The sequence below is a fragment of the Haliotis cracherodii genome, unplaced genomic scaffold (assembly GCF_022045235.1).
Source record: "Haliotis cracherodii isolate W230 unplaced genomic scaffold, xgHalCrac1.p SCAF_11, whole genome shotgun sequence".
Lineage (NCBI taxonomy): Eukaryota > Metazoa > Mollusca > Gastropoda > Lepetellida > Haliotidae > Haliotis > Haliotis cracherodii.
In genome coordinates, this window is record NW_027266266.1 from 44,304,088 (window position 1) to 44,329,865 (window position 25,778).

A 25,778-nucleotide genomic window follows, 5' to 3' on the forward strand; every position below is an offset into this window, starting at 1 on the left:
GGATCTTCATGGTTTAGATCCTAATAAAAGTCACATTGCATGATAAACATAGGTTGCTTTAAACCTTACAAAACCACACTCATCCCACATTTTAACCATGTAATACTAGTTTCAGTTGCATCTTACAGAACAATAGGGTACTGGGTGCAGCCTGTACCTGCAGGTCAGTTTGTAGCAGCTGATCTGTTTCTTACCTTCCTGTGGAAGGCTAACTTCTGCTTCAGCAGCTTACAAAACAATAGGGTACTGGGTGCAGCCTGTACCTGCAGGTCAGTTTGTAGCAGCTAATCTGTTTCTTACCTTCCTGTGGAAGGCTAGCTTCTGCTTCAGCAGCTTACAGTACGATGCTATCAGTTTGCCATATCCCTCCTTCAGATGACCCTGGAAGGGAGACACATTCATCATGTTCATTGGAATAGATTTAATTGAATGCATATGCTCAATATGTGAAATAATTGCCTGCCCTCTACCCCGTAGCTACTTGCTTTTCTTTCCAGCAAGTGAAAAAGAATTGATGTCATGAGCCCAACTGGCTAGCTTAATTTTCTACCTAGTGAGCTATATTTAGACCTCATACCCTACCTCAAATAGGAAATATTCTCTTGAGAAATAAGACCAATTTAAAAAACAACAAAAAGACAAACAAACACCTCTCATTGTTCAGCTCTAGTTCTGACAGAAACCTGTTTGATATTGACTGGTCTTAACCATGCTGAAGCTTGAAATAACTTTTCCCTCACTCAGCTGCTAACCAATTTCTTGTATTTGGTGGCACGGTAAAAAAAATGGCTACTTAAATATGCAATTGGCTAGTGAAATATGTGGCTAGTGCTGATGAAATAAATATTCCACACACGGTATGCTGTCCAAAAACAGCCAAAGAGACCAACCCATTGAGATCCCTCCCATGACTAACTAACAATGTGACCCCTGAGTTACCTTGAACTATCAAGTCTACTGCCATCTAATTAGTTAATTACACTTTCTACTCAAGCTCTCACTATGCAGACTAGAGCTGCCAGCCTGATGGTTCTGTGTCACAAGTACCTACTCTTTCACATATTAATGAGAAAATCTAAAAGAGAAAACAGCCATTTCACAGCTTCCATCCCTCTTAACCACTGAATCATGTAGATAGAAATCTGTATCACACATTACCACTAACTAGCATGGAACCCAATACCTCAAATCAGAGGGGCCAAATTCCTCACATACGTTATGTAGATAACTCCAACCATCGACATCTCTATCATGTAACATGTATTTCCTGATCTACTGTGCTTGACATAACTTGTGATAACTGCTGAACACCATTTGCTTACATTTGGTTTGTGTGTTGTTTAACCCCACACTCAGAGATATTCCAGCAATATCCAGTGATTGATATCATGAGCATCGATCCACGCGATTGGCATCGATGACATGCATCAACCAAGTCAGTGAGCCTGACCACCCGATCCCACTAGTCGCCTTTTACGGCAAGCATGGGTTGCTGAAGACCTATTCTACACCCGATCTTCACTGGTCAACTTGCTTTCAAGCAATTCTGCAGAAGAGTATGCCCAAAGCAGGATCAGACATGGCCTCTTATCCTGAGACTAGTGAGTGACTACTGTTGAACATCACCTGGGCATAACCCATTCTACAGAAGAGTATGTCCAAAGCAGGATCAGACATGGCCACTAATCCTGAGACTAGTGAGTGACTACTGTTGAACATCACCTGGGCATAACCCATTCTACAGAAGAGTACATCCAAAGCAGGATCAGAAATGGCCACTAATCCTGAGCCTAGTGAGTGGCTACTGTTGAACACCACTTGGGCATAACCCATTCTGCAGAAGAGTATGTCCAAAGCAGGATCAGACATGGCCACTAATCCTGAGACTAGTGAGTGACTACTGTTGAACACCACCTGGGCATAACCCATTCTACAGAAGAGTATGTCCAAAGCAGGATCAGACATGGCCACTAATCCTGAGACTAGTGAGTGACTACTGTTGAACACCACCTGGGCATAACCCATTCTACAGAAGAGTATGTCCAAAGCAGGATCAGACATGGCCACTAATCCTGAGACTAGTGAGTGACTACTGTTGAACACCACCTGGGCATAACCCATTCTACAGAAGAGTATGTCCAAAGCAGGATCAGACATGGCCACTAATCCTGAGACTAGTGAGTGGCTACTGTTGAACATCACGTGCACATAAGCCATTCTCCAGAAGAGTAGTGAGTTTGGCTTAACCATGTTTTGAGCAGTATTTCAGTGACCTAACTGCGTGGCAGCTTGTTGTGGGAGGAAAGTGATGCAGGTCCTTAATGTTGCGCAGCTATGCTGCTGACAAAATCAGTGTGAATCTGGAATTTGAACCCATGATCATACAGGTTTATGGCATACCAAAGGAATTCAACTCTGATTGTACAGCAAATTGTGGCACCTTCGGTGACTGGGCCATCTGCGCCCCTGAGACTGGTGACAATCCAGGACAACTTGCACTCATATTCTTCCAAATTCAATTTATGTCACACAAACTTCTAGTCTGAAATAAACCGTGGCCTTGCTTGATTTAAACCATCGTGTCCAGCTGTACAGCCATTAGCCTTATTCTACATAAGCAATGACAGGGTTCTTTGCTACAGAAATGTAGCGAACATATTTTAAAAGTTTTTATTTCCAAACCACTCACTCATTTTGCATGTACATTGATGTATTGATGTTGGATTTTTGTGTCATTTCCATTTATTTTGATTATTTAACCTGAAAGAGTAAATCAAAATTACAAGTATTTTGTAATAGTTCCCAACACTACCAAGGTGTCAGCAATGAATTGGGGGAGAAAATGAAACAATGTTACATATTGCAGTTTCGGGGTTGTGAAAAGCTGCAGATGATGTAGATGACAGCGGATCCTGGCCATGCTAAGGGAAGCAACTGTCAACAGCGAATATCCGGGTCAACAGTGTCCCCCAAACTCTGTATAATAGTAATACAGTACATGTGTCGAACAGGAACACACATATCAACCTGTTCACACAGCTGTCTCGTCTCCAGCATGGCTGTATCAGGCCAGGTCTTCACCCTGCTATTCGTGTTATTCCACTCGATATAGTTGGCGGGTTTTCTCAGAGTATACACATGGGGTTTTCACTCACTGAGTCATTTCCTTATAATGTAAGCATTTCAAACAACGTGAGGGAGTTGCTTTAACGTCACTCTGTCCAACTGCTGACTTCCACATCAATGTTATAACACTCCTACCTTATATACAATGGTGAATTCTTACTTAACATACTGAAGATCGTGCAAACATAACTTCAATTAAAGTATTTCAGTTATATCACAGCTTGTTAGCTTTGGAAAAAAGCTCGAGTTAGGTCTTAGTCCTTGGTGAAACCATAAGCACAAGTGTGGATCAGACAAACCTAGAAACATCAGTGCAAATACTGGATTTGAACCCCCAGTCACAGGTTTGTGTCTCATCTAAATTGTAGCAACTACATGTCACATAATGCCACACAAATTAGTTTTCTTTTTATACATATTCCTATTTCAATCTGAGAGCTCAGTGGACGGGTGGAAGTAATGATCAATAGCTTCATGAAACTTACCTTCTGGTCCTTGATGTGCTTACTGGTACAATGAATGAACATTTATTTGTTCTTCATGTTTCTAAGTCCTATCATTGTCTTGTACCACAGGAATTGTACACAAGATGATGTGTTGTTTAAGCTATACATGTAGATCCTATCAATTCAAACAGACTAGCTATGTAGAATAAATGTAATGTAAAAAATCAAATTTTCTTACACGTGAGTACAGTGTTAGAATATGGCACTAGTCTAGGGCTGGGACGGGTAGTTTGGGTACTCGGGTCGGGTGGTTCCTGAGTAGGAACAGTACTACCCAGACCCGTGGTTAGTCACGTGGTATATTGTTTAATGGCAACAATAATCTGGAACTTCAACGGTTACACTATAAGTGACTAGTGTTAGAATTTCCTTCTGACTATACACCAATTCCTTCTGACTTTATATGTTTGAATAGAGATAAAACTTCAGTCAACTTCAATGTATGCGTGGCTAGATCGTTTTCTATGAGTATCTAAATATATCATGCCAGGGTAACGGTCAAACGGCTACGGTCAGACCCGTATAGGGTCGGGTAATAGTGGGGTGGGTACCCGGGTAGTAAATTTGGACTCGTCCCAACCCTACACTAGTCCTGTAGTCCTTGCCAAACTGCCCAATGGTTAAGGTGTCATAAGGACAAGTAGAAATTTGCCATTTTAAAAGACTTTGCTATATGTTATCATTATAAGGACTTGTGGACTTAAAATTTCTACCGCTGGAGTACCTCTGATAGCTTTCATAACCAATTCTAAAGTCTTCCTCCTGGAACTCGTGTGTCAAAAAGGGCTATTATCATACGGCATCATTTGTGTAATTAGTTTGTTTGTTTGTTTGTTGTTTAACACAGCACTAACCAAACTTTCAGCTTTATGACAGCGGTCTGTAAATAATCAAGTCTGGACCAGATAATCCAGCGATTGACATCATGAGCATCGATCTACGCAATTTGGATACGATGACATGCATAAACCAAGTCATCAAGCCTGACCACCCGATCCCGTTAGTTGCCTCTTACGACAAAGATAGTCACCACTTATTCAGCATGGGTTGCTGAAGACCTATTCTAACCCGGATCTTCAGAGGTTTATCTTTTGTGTTAAGACATTATCTTTTTCTAATGACATATGCCAAAGGTATACTTTTTCCATCAGAAAATGATGATCATACAACTCATTCAGTCCCATAAACACATCAAGTCTTTACAGCAAATTGCACATCAACAATGTTTGGCAGTGATGGTGTGATCAAAATGTCCAATAAATGAGCTAACACTGGATTCAATGGCCCCAAAATACATATTCCCTGACAACTAGTTCCATTCACACAGCAAGGAGAAAATGTAGATCCTTTTACAAGGCAGTTAGTCTGTCCAATGATAGTATCACAGCACAAGAATCAATACAGGTTCTTTCTACATTGGAACAAGTCGTTGGGGAAATACTTTTTTTCTGCTAGGAAGCTGAGAATGTACCAGAAAGACTGATTCCTGTGGGAAATGTTATGACAGGAACAAGTATTACTTCAATAGGCTAGAAACACTGTGCTCAGCATAAATGTAGTGCCTTGTCCCACAGGACGTGGGTGTATTGATGAATTATAGATGGCTAGTGTAAGGAAAATACCCACTGGACAAATTATCAAAGACAGCCAGACAGAACATAAAGTAACTTTCCAAAGGATTTCATGTTAAGTGATCATAAATAAAATGTGGGGTGCTGAACTCTAGTCGACAAAAATATACCAATCTCAAATTAGACCCTACACAACCTAGGGACTTGACATGCTGAGAAATGAGCACTGATGCATTCTAACTGTGTTGGTGTTAACAATTACAGGTTCTTTTCACATTGCAAACAACATGACCAATTACCACACATAGATATTCTTTAGCCGTAATGGAGATAGATGTTCCAAGGCTCAAGAACGAACACAAGCATTACAGTTTTATCACAGGGTGCTGCAGTGTGTGTTCAGGGCTTGAGCAGGCATACCACTGGTTGATCATGACCATGAAGTCACCATGCACTGTCCGCACTAGGCAGCCATTGTGGCCACCCAATCCCCATGACAAGCATCATGTACTGACAGAGTCCTGGGCAATACTTACCCATAGCTTTCCCAGGTCTGTGAGGTGACTCCTGTACTTCATGGAATCAATAATGACCTGCAAATATAACATGAACACTCTGAATAATCTTCATGTATCATCATCATCATCATCATCATCATCATCATCATCATCAGGGGTGGTGAGGTAGCCTAGTGGTTAAAGCGCACACTCGTCACTGAAGTTCCGGGCTCCATTTCCCACATGCACACATTGTGTGAAGCCCATTTCTGGTGTCCCCCACAGCGATAATGCTGGAATATTGCTGAAAGGGGCGCAAAACCATACCCACTCACTCATCATCATCATCAACATCATTTGAAACCACAGTCACCACATTCACTTTATCACTTACTCCTTATCATCATCTCAAAACATTTCAGCATCAACAAGCATAATCATAATATAAAACATCATTGCTTAGTTTGTTGTTTAACGCCACACTCAGCAATGTTCCAGCTATAAGACGGCGGTCTGTAAATAATCAAGTCTGGACCAGACAATCCAGCGATTGATATGATGAGCATCGATCCATGCAATTGGGATCGATGACATGCATCAACAAAGTCAGCGAGCATGACCACCCGATCTTGTTAGTCGTCTTCTTATGACAAGCATAGTCACCTTTTACGGCAAGCATGGGTTGCTGAAGACCTATTCTACCCCGGATCTTCACAGGTTTCATTGTATCCTATTACATTTATACAAGCAACCAAATGGTTTTGAGCCAGTTGTAATAAGATACAAGTTTGGAATAAGCATCATTCTCATCAATGAGCCGTTTCATGAACCTCCAACTCGAGAAATCTTTATTACAACCAGACAACTTGTGCTCTAGTGTAGTTAAATATATAAACGTGCCTGTATCATGTGAACATCAAGTTCTGAAAACCACCAATGACAAACACATGGGAGTAAATGAAAAAACTCCTCCGTGAATGTGACCCTACTTTGCCGTGTGAATGATATTTAACCCAATACTTGACCCAGTACGGAACAATGGCTTGCCCACTTCTGCAAACATTTAAATGAACACTCTCTTTCTATAACACCATGTCTTCATCACTATACTGGATACCTACCAAGCTTATTGTCATTATTGTCATTTCAAGAAGGCTAGATAATGATAAGTTGAAATATCTTTAAAGTTAGCCCCTTCGCCCTTTCAGTGGGATTGATAATATTGTCAACATCATGTTTTCTATGCCCTTCTGGCATATATTTTAACTGTGCCATTATGACTGTTACAATGTCTATCAGACGCGGTGCAATATGCCGGATACAGCAATATTCAAGCCCTCACATGGAGATCTGTTAATAATCACCAAGTCAGGGCCAGCAAATTAGTGGTTGATAGCATGAACAATTCACATGCACATTGCATCCACACAATCATCATTTGAATCTTGCGACAGACTTGGGGGTACTGGGACAGACTTGGGGGTACTGGGTCAGACTTGGGGGTACTGGGTCAGACTTGGGGGTACTGGGACAGACTTGGGGGTACTGGGACAGGCTTGGGGGTACTGGGTCAGGCTTGGGGGTACTGGGTCAGACTTGGGGTACTGGGAAAGGCTTGTGGATACTGGGAACCTATTCTGGACAGGCTTGGGGCCACTGGAAACCTATTCTGTAAAACATTGTGTTGTGTTCAAGTAGGGATAGCTACAAAGTGCAATTAGGACAAGTGCAATTAGGTTTACACAAGTCCTTCGGACTAGATTCAAGAAAAACAGATTTCTAACGCAGCCTGGGAGCCTTATGGTAGATGGGACCTTTTCTGCCTCTGCAACCCAATGGTGTGATATCACACAGGATCCTACAGCCACCATAGGAGTGCAAAGAAACACTGACACATCATTATTCTTCTTTGTAAATACAATACCACAAGTATTGTTCCAGTGCCCTTTTATTTGAATCATCAAACCTTCAAATCAAATTTCCAAATTTCCCTCCAAGTGACCGTGGCCCTTTAAGTATTGACCACCATCATCCTCTACAGCTCAGTCCAGGCCTGCACATGTCACTGTACAGTGGCAGCTGAGTGGTTCAAGTTGGCCATGTTAGGAAGTGCGTGGTACATCACATCTATTCCTGCTCGACTATTTCCTGGTAGAGAACACTCCACCAACAGACACGTGGAGCCAAGGTTTGTTGTCTCAATCTGACCTTCAACATCCTTCACTTTTCAATGAACAGATAAAACTCTTCATCCCTGTTGGGTACGGGGAGGAGAGGGCACAGTTTGGGCAGGCTTCATACATGGATGTGCATCATGAGTGAGTGAGAGAGTTGGGGTGTAAAACAATTTTTGAATGTTTTTTTTCACCTAAATAACAGTACGTTTACTTAGATTTAAGAGGATTTACGCCAAAATGAAAGCAAGTTACAGATATTGCCATTTGATGAAACCAACTGATACTAGTGATGACAAAAGAGCCAAGGATAAGGTGATCCTGACACAGCAAAGGGAAGCAACTCTGCACATTGAGTTGGAACACCTAGGCCCAAAGAAGTGGACATTTACCAGTTTGGTGAATCCAACGGGAACGGGGGATGACGGCCCTAAGATCGTAAGTGGGATGAAACTTGGAACCAACTACAAGCAGATCCTGACACAGCAAAGGGAAGCAAGCAGTGTTGACACTGTGATGTCAAAGAAGATGATGTCAATAATGTCACAGATGATGTCACAGTTGATATTGTGAACACGTCCACACAGTGCTCTCCTCAGAAGAACTGCATCTTCTCTCCACCTATTTTATCAATTATCGATACCAACGAGATATTTAAAAAACTCTGATCAGAATTCATGAATTTCCCATGCTCACACTCAGAAAATACAACAACTTCTAACACTTGTTACATACAATCAGTATGACACACTACATATATTAATAAATCTAGGACACTTTGCTCCTGCAATGTATTGATTATATGTAAACCTTTGGAGTTGTGAGAGTGAATAGAGCATCAGGCTGTATTATCAATTTTGCAGCATATCACAGTGAGAGACTCAAGAGCTGGCTCCAGGTCATTATAGCCCATATACCCTGCCAGTACTAAGGCATAACACCTGCACTTTGTTTACTTCCATAATCCTATATCAGCTGTGTCACAAGCCGTTACTTACTCATGGGGCTGTGTCAAAAGATGAATCAGGATCAGATTAACATTGTTTTCATACAGTCAAAGATGCTAATGATGATGTCAACAATGTTCAAGGTGGCCTGCAAATTGTCACAATCCAGTGGTTGATAGCATGAGCAACCATCCATGTTGTCAAGGTACCGTGACACACCATCAGCTGGGACACACATTGTAATTGCCTGTTGTTTTACACAACAATGATTATTCCAGATACATCATGGCACCCTGCAAATACTTGAGTCTTGGCCAGACAAACTAGTGGTTGATATTAAGAGCAAACAAACTTGACCACATGATCCAATTTAGTCTCCTCTTACGACAATCAATAGAGTTCTGGGGGACCAATTCTTACCAGTTATATCGCGGCGTGTCAGCTTAATGTGGGAGGAAAGCCCGAAGTGATGCAGGTCTCAGACGTTTACCACTTCGGTGAAACCCATGAGCATGGGTATGGTGCTGACAAACCTAGAAACATAATTGGGGCGAACCGGGATTCGAACCCATTTCATAGGTTTCTGGCAAGGGACGCAACAGGGCTAAGAAGTGTGAAAACAATTCAGCAGGCTTAAGGTTAACAAAGTCACCAAACATGACAACCTGATGCATTAAGTCTCCTCTTTCAGCAAGCATAGGTTGCTGGGAGCCCATATGTTTACCCGGAATCCCAATGGATTGACTAGTGACTGGTGAAAGAACAGAATTTGCAGGTAACAGACATACACAGTAATTGTTTTTCAGGTCCTCTGGATCTAGACATGTCCTTTGAGATGACCCCTGTCTGAAGCTTAAAGTGGAGAGCCCAGCCTTTCGTTACTTGTCAATGAGAAGAGCTTGACCCTGACTGGATAGCGAACCAGAAGGTGCTTGAACTATATGAGGCCCAGCAATACTTTCTGCTGTCCTCCTTTTGGTGGTCATATATTTGTTATTAGGATGTCCAAACCTAAGTGGTACCTACAATAGGATGGCAATGTATGAGTGGTACCTACAATAGGATGGTCATGTCTGAATGGTACCTATAATAGGATGGTCATGTCTGAGTGGTACCTACAATAGGATGGCAATGTCTGAGTGGTACCTACAATAGGATGGCCATGTCTGGGTGGTACCTACAATAGGATGACCATGTCTGAGTGGTACCTACAATAGGATGGCCATGTCTGAGTGGTACCTACAATAGGATGACCATGTCTGAGTGGTACCTACAATAGGATGGCCATGTCTGAGTGGTACCTACAATAGGATGACCATGTCTGAGTGGTACCTACAATAGGATGACCATGTCTGAGTGGTACCTACAATAGGATGACCATGTCTGAGTGGTACCTACAATAGGATGACAATGTCTGAGTGGTACCTACAATAGGATGGCCATGTCTGAGTGGTACCTACAATAGGATGGCCATGTCTGAGTGGTACCTACAATAGGAGTCCATGTCAAAGTATGCTGACAGTGGGGTGTTTATGACTAAGTGGCACTTATATATGTGTGGAGAAATACTTACATTAGGGTGTCCATCTCGAAGTATCTTGTGGAGAACGTGGAGAAACTTCCAGCACACGATGGGGTTGCCCTGGACAGGCAGCTTGGTGGCAACGGTCCAGAACATCCCTCCGCCATTGTCTTGGAAGGTACCAAGGATTGTGTCTTGTACAAGTTAAGGGGATTATTCACAGTAGACAAAAAAAGTATGTATGATCACATATTTATCTTCCATGCATTTAATGGAGATATCAAATGATTTCTGACACCAGATGGCCATAATTTCCAAACAAACATATAAAATGAAAGAAATCTTTGCAACTCAGTAAACGATCTATTATGTGTCATTTCCTTGGAGTTTAAAGATGATTGTTCTTGTACAGAACTCCTGTAATGGATGTTACACATACCCCCCCAGTGTACTGAAACATAACCTGTTCCAGTACAAGATAGGTACACCCTGCTAATGACACCACAGAAAACCCCTGATCTTGTAACATGAAATGGGCATTGTCAGCAGGAGAGTGCTGGTCTGATTCTGTACATACTCAATCCCCAACCGTATGGGGGTGTTCTCACAACATATCCTCAAAAGCCCAACATTCTTCCTTGACATTATGGTATAGAACCTTATGATGTCATGAAGGTGAGATGAAACATGGTTAAACACACGTTCAAGATTATGCATGTGTGTGCGTGCATGCACTTGTAGTTGTCTGGGCGTATGTCATTATGACTCCTATGAACCAAGACTCTGACATCAGGTAATGCAGCAGCAATATTGACAATGAAGTCTTCGTCTCCTCTACTTATCATCCCTGATTATATCCTCCTCCGGTGTTGATCAGTTCCTGGCCATACCATCCCCTCAGGGTCTAACTGCCATCAAATCAACAGACTTTCACCAGACTCAACACCATCTCGGGTTCTTCGCCCAAATCATTATTTTCCCATTTGCTATTAAAATCAGCTTTAATTGGCAATGAGGTAGTAACAAGTGGTGACTGATCATATCATGTGACCATATTGGTGCAGCGTGGACCAATCGGAGAAACATGGAACGACAGCCAGTCAATAACATCAATACAGACTGCAGACAGATTTGACAATTGACCAAACTAATGTAAACCGACAATTTTCCAATTTACATGCAATTACTTTGAATACCCATCCTCATAGCAATGGATCTACTAGAATCATATCATGATGTTTTAAATGCATAGTGTGCACAAGCAACTTAAATTTACTACCAGAAGTGAGTGAGTATGGTTTTACGCCCCTTTTAGCAATAATCTAACAATATCAGGGTGGGGGGACATTGTACCCATGTCAGGAGTCGAACCCGGGTCTTCGGCGAGACGAGTGAATGCTTTAACCACTAGGCTACCCAACCACTCTTACTACCAGAAGAACAGTTTGATGAAAGTGTAACCCATACATAAGCAGACTCTTTCTACAGAATCTTTTTGGGGGTCCTCAAAATTCAGCTTATCTATGGTCATATACGGTATGCAATGGTGATTTATTTTGCTTATTTTACGCAAATACATAGCTAACATGGAGCTCTGGTTGTTGTTCCAAAATCTGATGCAGTTACACACATCACCACTAATTATTTGCTAGTTCTTTAACACGGCAATCAGCAACAATCAGCCATATCAAGATGACCTGGACCAGACAAACCAGTGATTGATGTTATGAGCTCTATCCCATGCCTACTGGGTAGGATATTGACACTCAATCAACTAAGTCAATGAGTACCACCTGATCCATTAAGCCAACTCTTACAAGCACACGTTGCTGAACACCAAGGTTACCTTGCATTGGCCAAAGGGGTCATCATTGCCAAGATTAGAAACAAAACAGAAAAAACACACTGGCTACTTCGTAAACTCACTTACTCTAAATATATCAAAGGAACTAACAATAAATCTAGCTACTTGTTCAAAAACAATCTGACTTTTTGTTCCTACCAAATAACATGCTCCTTTTATGTCTCATTTTGCATTATACATGACCCCAGGATACAACTCTCGTATCCTGTATCTTGATGCAAATGAAATTTGGCAAATTGTTACAAGGCTATCTGCAATGTTTTGATAGGATTAAACGATATCATCAAATGATACATATTACATTTTTACTGTGTTTTTCAAGTTTTCTTACTATTTGTATCACAAATGATGTTTCCCTACACATAGATTAACAAAACAGCGGAAATGTGGAAGTGTTATTTCCTTACACTGTTATCCATGGTAACAAAATGGCTGTGACTGACCATTCTGAGAAAGAATTACATTATTATGTAGAAAAGTGGAATCTGCATGTGTAATCGGTGTCAAACACTGTCAAACACATTAGCTCCCAATATATTGCAACAATTTAGTAATTACTGCAAGACACTGTTTTTACCAATACACAGACCTATGATTTGAGAATCCCATATAAAACTTGTAACCATATTAGTCATGACAGTATGTCATCTTGCAACCAGACGACAGACTACACACACAGGGAATGTAGACATCTCACAAGACCATTCTGCACAGACAGGTTGATAAGTTTATTACTGGGGCTCCAATACAGCTTATAAGGTCGTAATGAAGTGTCTCAGAATAGACCAGATTGGATAATCATTGAAACTGGGGGTGGAAGGCAAACAGGAAACCACGAGGTCACTATGTTTCCGTGGCGATAGACATGTCAGGGGACTCTCCAGTTACAAGAATAAACAATCAGGAGGAATTCAATCAAATACATATCCATACTTAAGTTCTTAGATTCACCATCATAATAAATCAGCTGTTTAAAGCGACATAAAATTCAGCAAGAAAGTCAAAATTCCTGGCTGCCAATCCAGACTCGCATACTTTAACAGGCCTAGGACAATCAGAGCACTAACATCACTTTGTGGAATGGGGCCTCGGCCATAACATCAATGTTGAAAGTGACTGGCATTTATTACAATCCACAGATTCAAATACTGTAGAAGTAGAACCCAAGAATGCCCGGACCTGTAATATCTAACACCACCATAGTTTGGGGAGATCCTCATTCGAAAAACTTCTGTTAAAAAATGTAGTTTGTCATTTGTGATTAAACACAACATGCACAAGGCAGTCTTCTATCCACAAACTGATCTTACCATATTGATATTTGACATTTGTAGCAGTCCAAGAACAATTTGTGGATCAGGGCACTGACCTATTTAGCACGTTTAGTAATCTAACTTTTGGCCTCCCTCAGCCTGTGTTTTCCTAAATAATTTGTAAAACAAGACAAAAAGTGGTCTGGTCTTTCCAGAAAAAAATATGAAAACATTATTGAAAAGATTCCAAGCATGTGAAAAATTCTATGTAACCCACCAAGATTTTGAGAAAAAAAATTACCTGGCAGATTAAACTTAGATGTAGTCATATTAAATTGGTATTAAAATAACTGAGTTAATTCCATGACTAGCTTTCATATAAAAATTTCACTACATGCCCATGGCAGTCGAATCGTGAAAACTGGTGTCACTGTTGATACTACTGAGAGTTCCAATCTAAGAGCAAAGACATAAAATCTCCAAATGGTGATTGTTTCCTTCCTGGATATCAACCTCCCAGAAATTGATACCCTTCCTTTGTCAAAAAGTGTCAATAATCATAGGTGCTGTCATTATTATTGGCAACATTACTTTCATATTGGTGAAATCCCAGAATTATTGTCAGATTGAGACCTTGGTACTGACGCCAATATCTCACATCTAGAAATAAGCCCTGCATGTTAAACTAATGCTTCTTCGTTGTGTTCAAAGGAACCAATACGGATGATTTTCAAAGTACATGTGAAAAAATATAATTCATATCTGTTATGAAAATAACTCCAGCCTAGTTATCGTGGGGACAATTTATAGTTTGTTGCATGGCGTGTACAAGAGAAACTCAGTCATCCGTGGTTCTTCAGATTTCCTTTCATACACTGATGTCTGATATCCCACAACTGATGTCATCAATTCTGTACAGTACTGTCTTCAGGAATCAATAATTCATGATCATCTTGTGGGTGTCGCTGTTGTTCATAACAGTAACAACATCAGCAAATTTCCTTTTCTGTCAAAGGCAGCTATATCTAATAGTAATGTTCAAGTAATAGGTGCTATTATGCAGTAATATAATAAGCAATTACTGTGTTCCACGTGTTAACCGCCAAAGTGACTGAAATTGGCACTGGTCCTACAGTCCTTGCCAAACTGCTCAATAGTTAAGATATCATAAGGACTAGTAGATATTTGAAATATTTAAGATATGTTATCATCATAAGGACTAGTGAACTAAAACTGGTAGTTCCTATCGCTGCACCAGCTCCAATAAGCAAATTCTGACGAACTTTTAGGTGAGGTGAAGGTGACGTAAAATTGGGTTTTACATTGTGTTCAAGATTATTGCACGTGTATGTGAGTGGCTGCTTGTACTTGTCTGGACTAATGACGATTTAATAGTGCTAGCCCACTGAAGGTCAGACGAAACATGGTTAAACGTAGGGTTCAAGATTATGCATGTGTGCATACACATGTACTAGTCTGTACTGCTAGCCTACATAGTTACCATGCCGAAGTTTAACATGGATACCCCACTCAGATGCAGTTCATCGACTACGAGTCGACCAGTCCTTGTTTTAGTCCCATAATGCCAAGTGCCAGGCAGGGTAACAACAAGTACCATCTTTCAACAATGCAGCAGGGGATTAAACTACCAACCTTCCGCTCTCCAGGCAGACTCTCCATCTACTTGACCAGATAATGGGGGCGGTTCTGAAGCAACGAGACAAGTTGATTTTTCCGAACTTTCCAGACAGACTGTACACAAAGCTGAGAAGCTTTTCGGATCTCTGACACTCATGACAACAACCAGGAATCTCTATTTACCAAATTGTCTGTGACTTTTCCCTAGGACAAAGCGACCATTTACTAATCAGTCAGTATCAACGCGGTCAAGGTACAATTTTAGCCAGTATTGACAAGTTTATTCTATGACTCACCACAAATTACTGGTATCATGAGTGAAGGAACCAATGCCTAACCACAAACTTGTGCCAAGATGATAATGGTTAAACTTACTCTATAAAATATTGATCCTTTGTTTCCATCTGGTTATCAGCAATGTTATGTCTACCATGTCATCACTTGTGTTTTGCAGGCAGTGATACATTCCTGATGTCTTGGAAACACAAGTTTGTCTGGAATTACAGTAGTTGTCTTTTCAATCGTTCTGATTTTAAGGATTCAACATCATCACATCCAGCTGACTGTGATTAGAAATCTCATCAAAATCAAATTATGTTTGTTGTTTTTTTGTTTAACTATGAACTCTGAACAATATGGCAATATGATGCAATCCTGTAAATAATGGAGTCTGGACCTGTCTGGACCACACAAATCAGTGAGTGATGCTATGAGCATCACAATATGTCGTCAGGGTACAATGAGACCCAATCTGCCAAATCGCTGGGCCTGACTGCTCGAACCATATAGTTGCCCCATACAACAAGCTATAAGGTTGCTCTGCCCGGGACCTATTCTTAAATCATTGGATACAATGACACCTAATCTGCCAAATCGCTGGGCCTGACTGCTCGAACCATATAGTTGCCCCATACAACAAGCTATAAGGTTGCTCTGCCCGGGACCTATTCTTAAATCAATGGATACAATGACACCTAATCTGCCAAATCGCTGGGCCTGACTGCTCGAACCATATAGTTGCCCCATACAACAAGCTATAAGGTTGCTCTGCCCGGGACCTATTCTTAAATCATTGGATACAATGACACCTAATCTGCCAAATCGCTGGGCCTGACTGCTCGAACCATATAGTTGCCCCATACAACAAGCTATAAGGTTGCTCTGCCCGGGACCTATTCTTAAATCATTGGATACAATGACACCTAATCTGCCAAATCGCTGGGCCTGACTGCTCGAACCATATAGTTGCCCCATACAACAAGCTATAAGGTTGCTCTGCCCGGGACCTATTCTTAAATCATTGGATACAATGACACCTAATCTGCCAAATCACTGGGCCTGACTGCTCGAACCATATAGTTGTCCCATACAAGAAGCTATAAGGTTGCTCTGCCCGGGACCTATTCTTAAATCATTGGGGTACAGTGACACCCAATCTGACAAATCGCTAGGCCTGACTGTTTGAGCCATGTCGTCACCTTGTTTGACAAACAAAGGTTGCTGGAGTCCTTAAATTCTAATCCGGAATCCCAACACTGTTACAGGGGCAAAGAAACTAAAAAATCATTATCCTGATACCCCGGTAATGAAATAGCAATTCTGTTGCTATAATAGCCTTTTTTTATAACATTTGTTTTGTTTGTTTGTTTGTTGTTTAACGCCGCATTCAGCAATATTCCAGTCATATATGACGGTGGTCTCTAAATAATTGAATCTGGACCAGACATTATAGTGATTGACATCATGAGCATTGATCCATGCAATTGGGATATGATGACATGCATCAACCAAGTCAGCATGCCAGACCACCCAATCCCGTTCATCACCTCTTACGACAAGCACAGTTGTCCTATACAGCAAGCTTGGGTTGCTGAAGGCCTATTCTACCCTGGATCTTCACAGGTCTTATAACATCTGTGTTTAATTGAAATACAGGAATTGACTGATGCATGCGGCTTTATGCTACATGCTGTCGCCCTGTAAATAATCAAGTGTGGGACAGGCATTGAACACATGGTTGACTGAACCAAGCCAGACCATCAGGACATCGCACCATCTGATCCTCATTATACCAGCAATGTATACTAGGGATCTATTCTACCCTGGAATCCCAGAATCAATATAGACCTCATATATTTACCTGGCCCCATGAATATCTAGGTTAGAATTGGTCTTCAGCAACCCATGCTTGTTATAAGAGGCAACTCATACAATGCTTGTCGTAAGAGGTGACTAACTGGATCAGATAGTCAGAATCGCTGACTTGGTTGATGCATGTCATTGTATGCTCATGATCTCAATCACTAGATTGTCTGGTCCAGACTTTACTATTTATAGTCCACCATCAAATAAGTGGAATATTGCTAGTGCAGCGTTCAACAACAAACAAACAACATGATTATATTATTGTTGTATGAACATCATGAACTGCATAAATCTTTCGCTACAATTTTCATATTGCAATTATCATGACTTGTTTTGATTTTAAATGGATTTGTTTGGGGCCGCAGCAGTGAGAAGACTCCTAAAACCAACAAACACAAATACAAATCCACAACAAACCAACACAGCAGTAAAGGTTTTTTTCATTTAAAAAATCCTCTGATTTTTTCTTCCTGAACTGATATCATAAAATCATATTTCAACACATATTTATTTCATTCATTTTTCAACATGATGATGAGACAAGATCTCTGATGGACTGGTCAATCACATCAATTTCATTAAGAGAATCAATTCTGATGGCATTTCCTCCTAATGGATGGGTCACTTATCCCAACCAAGTATAGAATATCACACCAAGAGCCTGTGAAGCCTCCACATGTCATGCTCAGTCCAAGTAATTCTATCAAAACAAATTAAGAGATTAATCGGCTGTGGTCTCACACTGTCCAAGCTGCTGTGTGTGAACATGTGTGTCCAGTGCAGACACTGACCACCATGTTGGTGGACACGGCTAATGGAGATAGATGTGTCCAGAGGGACATCAGCCACTGCAGTTTAACATTAAATGGCTGCCTTCACCACATGGTGTCCAGTACAAGCAGTGATCACAACTGGGATTCTAAAAGAGTTTACTAGAATGGAGCAACATTTTACTAGACCTGGGCTTCCGGCTAGTGGCTAACATTGCAGATTGTAATATATGGACTAGAACCAGGACTAGAACCAGCTGAATGTTCTTGATAGAATGTTCGGTTACTAGACTCAGGCTACGAGTGTCTGAATTGCATATATTCAAGGCCATAAAACATAAATATACATTTTCAAAACTGCAAGGTGTCGTTATGGTTATTGAGCATTTGGACTTTCAGGTCACTGATATCCAATAAAAATTACACCCACAAATTTGAAAAGACAAACAATAAGTTAGAGGAAACGTTCAGTGGTATTTTCTTTCCGTATTACCGTATTCGACGTAATAAGCGCTAAGGGCGCTCTCAAAATTAGAAATAGGGGGCTCTCATTAGAATATTATTTTGGTGAAAAAAAAACAGTGTTGAAAGATAAATTTAGTGGTTTATGCTGACGGCCTGAAATGTTTATGCATGACATATATTTTTCCAGAATTTAATTGCCAATAACAAAGGGTGCATACAACACATGAGTACGTATTATACGCGAATAGGGGAAGGAAGCGGTGCGTATTATACACGAATAGGGGAAGGAAGCGGTGCGTATTATACACGAATAGGGGAAGTAAGCGGTGCGTATTATACGCGAATAGGGGTCAGAAGGGGTGCTAATTGGGATTGTTCACTAGCCAATATATTAGCAAATCTCGCCATGGGTGGTTATTAGAGAGGGGCGCTTATTACGTCAAATACGGTGTATGTCTTCTCATCTGTCATGATTCCCTCTGGAAAACCTCAAACTTACACATCCTGTCCATCTGGAGAAGAGGATGCAGAAAAAAACTATTGTACAGTAGAACCCTTAAACTGCAGTTTCTTCTGTCAAATATTATATATTTATAAATAATGAATATAATATTGTCATCAAATACCACATTTCTTAAATTTGGGATTGAGAATAAAATTGGTAATTATAACATAGATAAATTCAGTGATTGACACAGCCAGTGAGACTAGTGAAAATATAGCTGGGTAAGTTGCTTTCTCCTCAAATCTAATTACATAAGCTGCTATTTCGAAATGACCAGGGGACTACTTAGATATGACCAATGGGATCTATCCCTACAATCTGCGACAAACAAACTTCTTCCATGCACATTCTTCAAGTACACAAGCACAAGATCTATGACCAAGTTGGATTCTTCTATAAACCTGTACCTGCTGGTTACTGAGAAACTTCTGGTTGACAAACAACAGAACTCAGAAGGATACTTCGAACATGCTTTTCTTTGACAGGTGTTTCTTGACTGTTGATAGCCTTGTTGATTGCCACAGCCTGGAAAATAAAATGCACGGATTAAATGCCACATTTAACCAAAATGAAAATATCTGGAAAGTAATACACAAAATGTCTGAAAATAATCCAGTCTGGACCAGGCAATCCAGTGGTTGATAGTATGAGCAACAAATCACCATGTTATCAACACAAAGATCCAGATTACACATTTTATGAACCACATTCTCATTTTCTTCAGCTCTTTTCAGAATGGATGTTTTCATATATCGTTGAACAACAAATAAATAAGATATAAAATATGTAAAGGGTAAATAAATTTATCCGTTCAGCATACATGTTCAGTATACATCAGTATTCTAACTTTAGGGGGGTCCTTAAGTGTACTTGAAGTCATTTCCTATAGTAATTGGCCCCTTAAACAAATGCTAAATCTGTAACTTTTAACATTAGCTCTATGACAAGGATGTTGTCACCCATAATTTAAACACTGCACGCGATACAGGTTAAATATTTTAGATGCTAATTCTTCCATAGCATGTACTGATGGTTTTCAAGCACAATTGACAACAGACTATATTTCTACAAAATGCTGGTTGGTTGTCATTCTCATAAAATTGTGTGGGGGGTGGGCATTACACAGCTTAATTCTAATGAATAAAATACTGTAGTCAAGCATTATTCTTCGGGTAATGTTTATTTGTGAAAATATAACTTCCTGAGTGATCAAGTTCAGCAATAATCTGTATTACATTATTGTCCTCCACGTCACACAAACTCAAAGTACTTATAATATATGTGGGAGAATGTAAATATGGTTCCTTTAAAATCAGTGTTTTGTCTTTGGCTCATGAAATAAAATAAACAGTGTGACATTAGAAGGATCAATTACTTCTCCAGTCACAGCAATCTAGTTCAGTTGTAAGACAGCTGTTGGTTTTCAACAGCAGAACACAGGAGAGAAGACTGAACATCCACAAAATTAAAAAGAGTACCAGAAACAAAATCAAACTAGATTCAACACGGGCTGTCTGAAAATGAGTCATCAATCTCACTGAAATCCTAGGTTGTCATTAAGTCATAGATTGTAATATTTCTGTTTTTTTAGTACAGGGCCCACTTGCACAAAAGGATCTTAGTGCTAAGACAATTGTAAACCTATGTTAAAGTATGGGAGTTAAGATCATCTTAGCGCTAAGATTGCTTTGTGCAAGTGGGCCCTGGACTCAGATACTGGGGTCGGGTGGGTCCTGAGTAGGATCTGGATACCCACAGGATAACACAGATCCATGGTTAGTTACATGATTTATTGCTTAACGACATTAATAACTAAACTCTACAAGTAGCTAATGTTTGCATTTATTTCTGATTATGTATGCATTCCTTCTCCTTGAGCATGTTGAGTTTTTTGTTTGTTTGTTCAACTTTGTTGTTTCACGTCGCACTCAGCAATATTCCAGCTATATGACGCTAAATGCGCAAAGTGCTTCATGGTAAATTTGCTCACGTGAGGCACTGTCTTCATCAGCTGATGAACGTCAACAAATACAACTTCAATCCGTATATTGACAGATACATATAGCAAACTATATCAACGTGGAGAGTCGTGACGTCATCCGTCCCTAACATTCCATTTGGAGTGGCATCCCTTGGTTTTACAAACGTTAGAAAATGGCGGCTACAGAAATGTCATTCACTTGAAATGAGTTCTCAGAAAAAGTTAGCGTTGGAAAGAAATCCAGACCCGGCTGATGCTGAAAATGGATTGATATTAACGTTCTGTGAACTTTTGGTGTGTTTTTGAGTCATACTACGGCTGCTGATGACGGGGATTACCGCATGAGGCGGCACGGTTGGATTTCCCGAAGCAATACACGACAGTGTGGAGCTCAGTGATTTCTTTTGGTAAGTCGAGCATTCTCTGTTGCAGCTTCGAATGGACGCTTTATTTTGACATAAATGATCTGTCTGGCCTCAAAGCCCGCATCATTCATAGCCTGAATTGATGTCGTCAGTTGTCCCTTTAGTATTTCTGTAGATGTCCGCTCGATTGACAGCGTAATCACATGACATACTGTCAGCTTGGTAGTGTTCATCTAGGCGAGGTCACCCACTACTGTCAATATTAAGCGGTGAGATAGCCTTGTGGTTAAAATGTTTGTTTGTCATTCTGAGTTCAATTCCCCACAGGAGTACAATGTGTAAAGCCCATTTCTGGTGTCCCCTGCTACTAAAAGCAGCGTAAAACTCACTCACTCATAAAATATGTCCTCTTAGCACATCGAGAGCATTATCTAGAGTAGCAGTTGTGAAACACCGACCAGCTGTCTTCCTTGTTGGTCCATGGCAATGACAGAGTGGTGTGTTTAACATGTGGGTCAGCCCCCTGCTCCTCAATGAAGCAAGTGACACAGGGAGTCTGGTATTTCGTGAGTAATACCCCACTCCTGTACAATGCGGCCCTGGAATTTCACATTCTAAAACACTCACCCGATCCAAACTCAAGGAGCAATTGTTTCAGTGTTACCAGCAGCTTGTCCTGCCAGTCACACTGACTGAAACATGGGTCTATACCATCAGCTGGACAGTGGAACATTAAGCTCTTGTCAAATCATGAGCAACTGGTCATGTTTATGTAATGAGCAACAAGAATTTGTTTTGTTTTTTGGTTGTTTAACGCTGCAGTTTGCAATATTCCAGCTATATGACGGCGGTCAGCCGTCTGTAAGTAATCAAGTTTGGATAAGACAATCCAGTGATTGACATCATGATCATTAATCCACGCAATTGGGATACGATAACATGCATCAACCCAGTCAGCGAGCCTGACCACCTGATCCCGTTACTCGCCTCTTATGACAAGCATAGCCGCCTTCTATGGCAAGCATGTATGAAATGGCTCTAAAATAACTGATTGATAATGAACATTCTAAACTGTTTTTATGAAAATGACACTGTGTACTTGGTGCATGACAAATATTGTAAATCATGTAAATGTAAATGTTAAATTAAAATCACAATTTACCCTTGCTGATCACTTGAAAATAGATCAACATCTGTCTGGACATACATTAGATAATCTCACCCTAGTGTCTTTTGATATCAAATATATCAACACGAGTTGATAAAAGTGCAAAAACTATGAGAACTATGTCAGAAAAATCACTTGTATATATTGATTACAGAAGTTGGATCAACTTGAACCTTCGGGGCTTATTGATCTACTTACAGAATCAACAGATTGGAGTGACTTCTCGTTACATAACATAGTCTCTAGTAGGCAATATGACACCCACATTATTACAGCAGCTTATAAATAATTCATTGGTTGATCTGATGACCATCATGCAAGCACACTGCCAAGTACAGATAGTCCTGGAATGCACCACACAACACAGACACTGTGGCCACCTGATTCAGTCAAGCCATCAAGTACAACAAGTACAGTGTTAAAAAAGCGCAATAGTCTAGGAAGAACTGGTTCCTGATAGCATAGGGATCAGGTTTTCCATCAAACAAGTTTTCTCCACTGCATCCCATCCTTGTCTGTGGTTATCATCCTAGTTTTCTTCCATCAAAGACCCCTTATCCATGGAATGTATCAAATCACTGTTTCCCAAGTAAGAACTCAACTCTAATTAACCTAACCAGTTAATCTGCCTAACAATAATTAGCCATGCCAGCCCTCTATTTCGGGATAATACGGATCCAAAGGGACCAAATTGTGCGCTTACCACCCATGTTTTATCAGACTGTTGCTCAATTAAAAGACTTGGATGACTACAAATATGTTTCAACAAGGTTATTGTTTTACTTTACTGTCATGACTGGAACATGGCTCTGAAGATATTTACATTGTTTTATCATCTTTATCTCATAATTAATTCACACCTCTGTAAAATAATATGGGCTCCAAAAATATTGCCTTGGCCAACCACAGATCTAATAGCAGGAGCCAGGTGGCTCCCTAGAAATAAACCTAGCTATGAGGCCAACACATTATACCTAAACCATAGGCCCGCAAGCATCGGCTGACATACTTCCTACTTCTAACAAGGAAGTGTAGCTTGTTCGTTAGAGTTACAACATTGATCCATGCTACAAATAGATACTGTCCCAATAAATATAGCCATGCATGCATCTAATGAAGATACAGTAACTTCTGGAGACCACACATCCCATCTGCTATCACACCTACAGCTATATTCCGGTATGTAACATCAACAATATTATTTCACCCTTCCCCATGGTCACGCTGAATGATGATCACAGGCCATAAATAAAAATCTGTTCCAAGAAACCTGACGCAGTTTTATGAAGGTGGGAAGATAGGGATTTGGGAGCAAATTTTCAGGGTTGTGTGTTGCTTGAAGCATGAAGGCACTATTTATTGTGGCCATTTGTCAGCTGATTGGCAACATCCTCACTGTTTCACCACACTTTTTCATATCATATTACAAGTTTGTGAGGTGAGGTGAGGTGAAATTGGGTTTGTCGCGTCCAAGATTATAGCACTTAAATAGCGACGTGCATGCACGTGTGTGTTTGTGTGGCTGCTTGTACTAGTCCGGACTGATGCCGATTTATAGTGCTAGCTCACTGAGATACCATGCCGCAGTTTAACATGAATACCCCACTCAGACACAGTATACTGACTCTGAGCCGACCAGTCCTTGTTTTAGCCCCTTATTGCCGAGCGCAAGGCAGGGTAACAACAAGCACCATCTTTTAACGTCTTTTGGTATGACGTGGCCGGGGATCGAAACCCCGGGTTCTTCCACTCTCCAGGCGAACGCTCTACCATTAGACCACGGAGTCGGTATTACAAGTTTGTTGTTTATTTTGTTTATTTTTTAATGTCACACTCAGCAACATACCAGCTACATGATGGCAGTCTGTAAATAATAGAGGCTGGACCAGACAATCAGGTGATTGATATCATGAGCATTGATGTACACAATTGGTGAGGTGAGTCGAGGTGAAATGGGGCTTAACGTCGTTTCAAGATTACTGCACTGACTGATGCCGATTTATAGTGCTAGCCCACTGAGATACCATGCCGCAGTTTACCATGAATACCCCACTCAGACATAATATACTGACTCTGAGCCGTCCAGTCGTTGTTTTAGCCCCTTAATGCTGAGCACCAGACAGGGTAACAACAAGTACCATCTTTAACGTCTTTTAGTATGACGCAGCCAGGATCGAACCCCGGACCTTCTGCTCTCCGGGTGGACGCTCTACAACTAGACCACAGAGGATACGATGACATGCATCAAACAAGTCACCGAGCCTGACCACCCAATCCCGTTAGTCGCCTCTTATGAAAGCATAGTCGCTATTTACGGCAAGCATGGGCTTCTACCCCGGATCTCGACAAGACCCCGGGTCTATTACAAGTTACATTCCAGAATAGACCACAAGTACGTAACATGAAGAGATAGTTCCAGATTGACCTGTTGGCCCACCTGGTTGCATCTAGTGTTACAGTTGGCCTGTCACAACCTGGCCTTATCCTCATACATAGTGTTCGCTCATGTGTCAAACTATTCCGCCTAGACAAACCAGACATCCTTCCTGTAAAACTTAGTTACATTGATCACTTCATCTGCAAACTAATTTATTCTCAAGAACCAGCACCATACCCATGCTCATGGGTTTCATCAAAGTGGTAAACGTCCGAGACCTGCATCACTTCAGACTTGCCTTCCACAACTAGCTGACACGCCGTGATATAACTTGAATACTGTTCAAATCTGTGTTACACCCGACTCACTCAACTCATTTCCTGTACGAAATAAAGAGATAACAACCAAATCAGATTCTTTCTTCCTTAATCAGATTCTTTCTTCCTTTTTCCATATTGAAAACTGTATCTTTACCAGTGAGTGAACTCATTTCATCATTGTTAAAACCACTGACAGCAATACCCCAGCTACATCACTGAGGCCTTGTAGGGAGTCTAACAGTCAAGCGACCAGTTCTTAGAGTAACACCGATAGAAAATAACATTTTTCGTCCACCATTCCACATGTATAATGACAACATATAGAAAAACCTTTAAAAATGGCAAATGTCTACTTGTCCTTATGATACCTTGTCCATAGAAGCCATGCTTGCCTGTCATAAGAAGTGACTAATGGGATCAGGTGATCAGGCTCACTGACATGCTTGATGCATGTCATCGTATACCAATTGCGTGGATCGATACTCATGATGTCAATACAGACTCTGGTCTGGTCCAGACTCGATTATTTACAGACCACTGAAATATTGCTGAGTGAGGTGTTAACAAACAAATAAACAAGTTTG

General features: G+C 40.7%; 1 protein-coding gene across 1 annotated transcript in view; it reads right to left on the reverse strand.

Annotated features, from left to right (window-relative positions):
- Positions 1 to 25,778, reverse strand: part of LOC139456535 (huntingtin-interacting protein 1-like) — a 90,237-nt gene that overhangs the window by 44,444 nt on the left and 20,015 nt on the right. Inside the window, exons 2-5 of the mRNA XM_071238304.1 lie at positions 19,445 to 19,508; positions 10,395 to 10,537; positions 5,740 to 5,796; positions 301 to 381 (exon numbers count right to left, since the gene is read on the reverse strand). Of these exons, the coding sequence (XP_071094405.1) occupies positions 301 to 381; positions 5,740 to 5,796; positions 10,395 to 10,537; positions 19,445 to 19,508 (345 nt within the window). The remainder of the gene's footprint in view (positions 1 to 300; positions 382 to 5,739; positions 5,797 to 10,394; positions 10,538 to 19,444; positions 19,509 to 25,778) is intronic.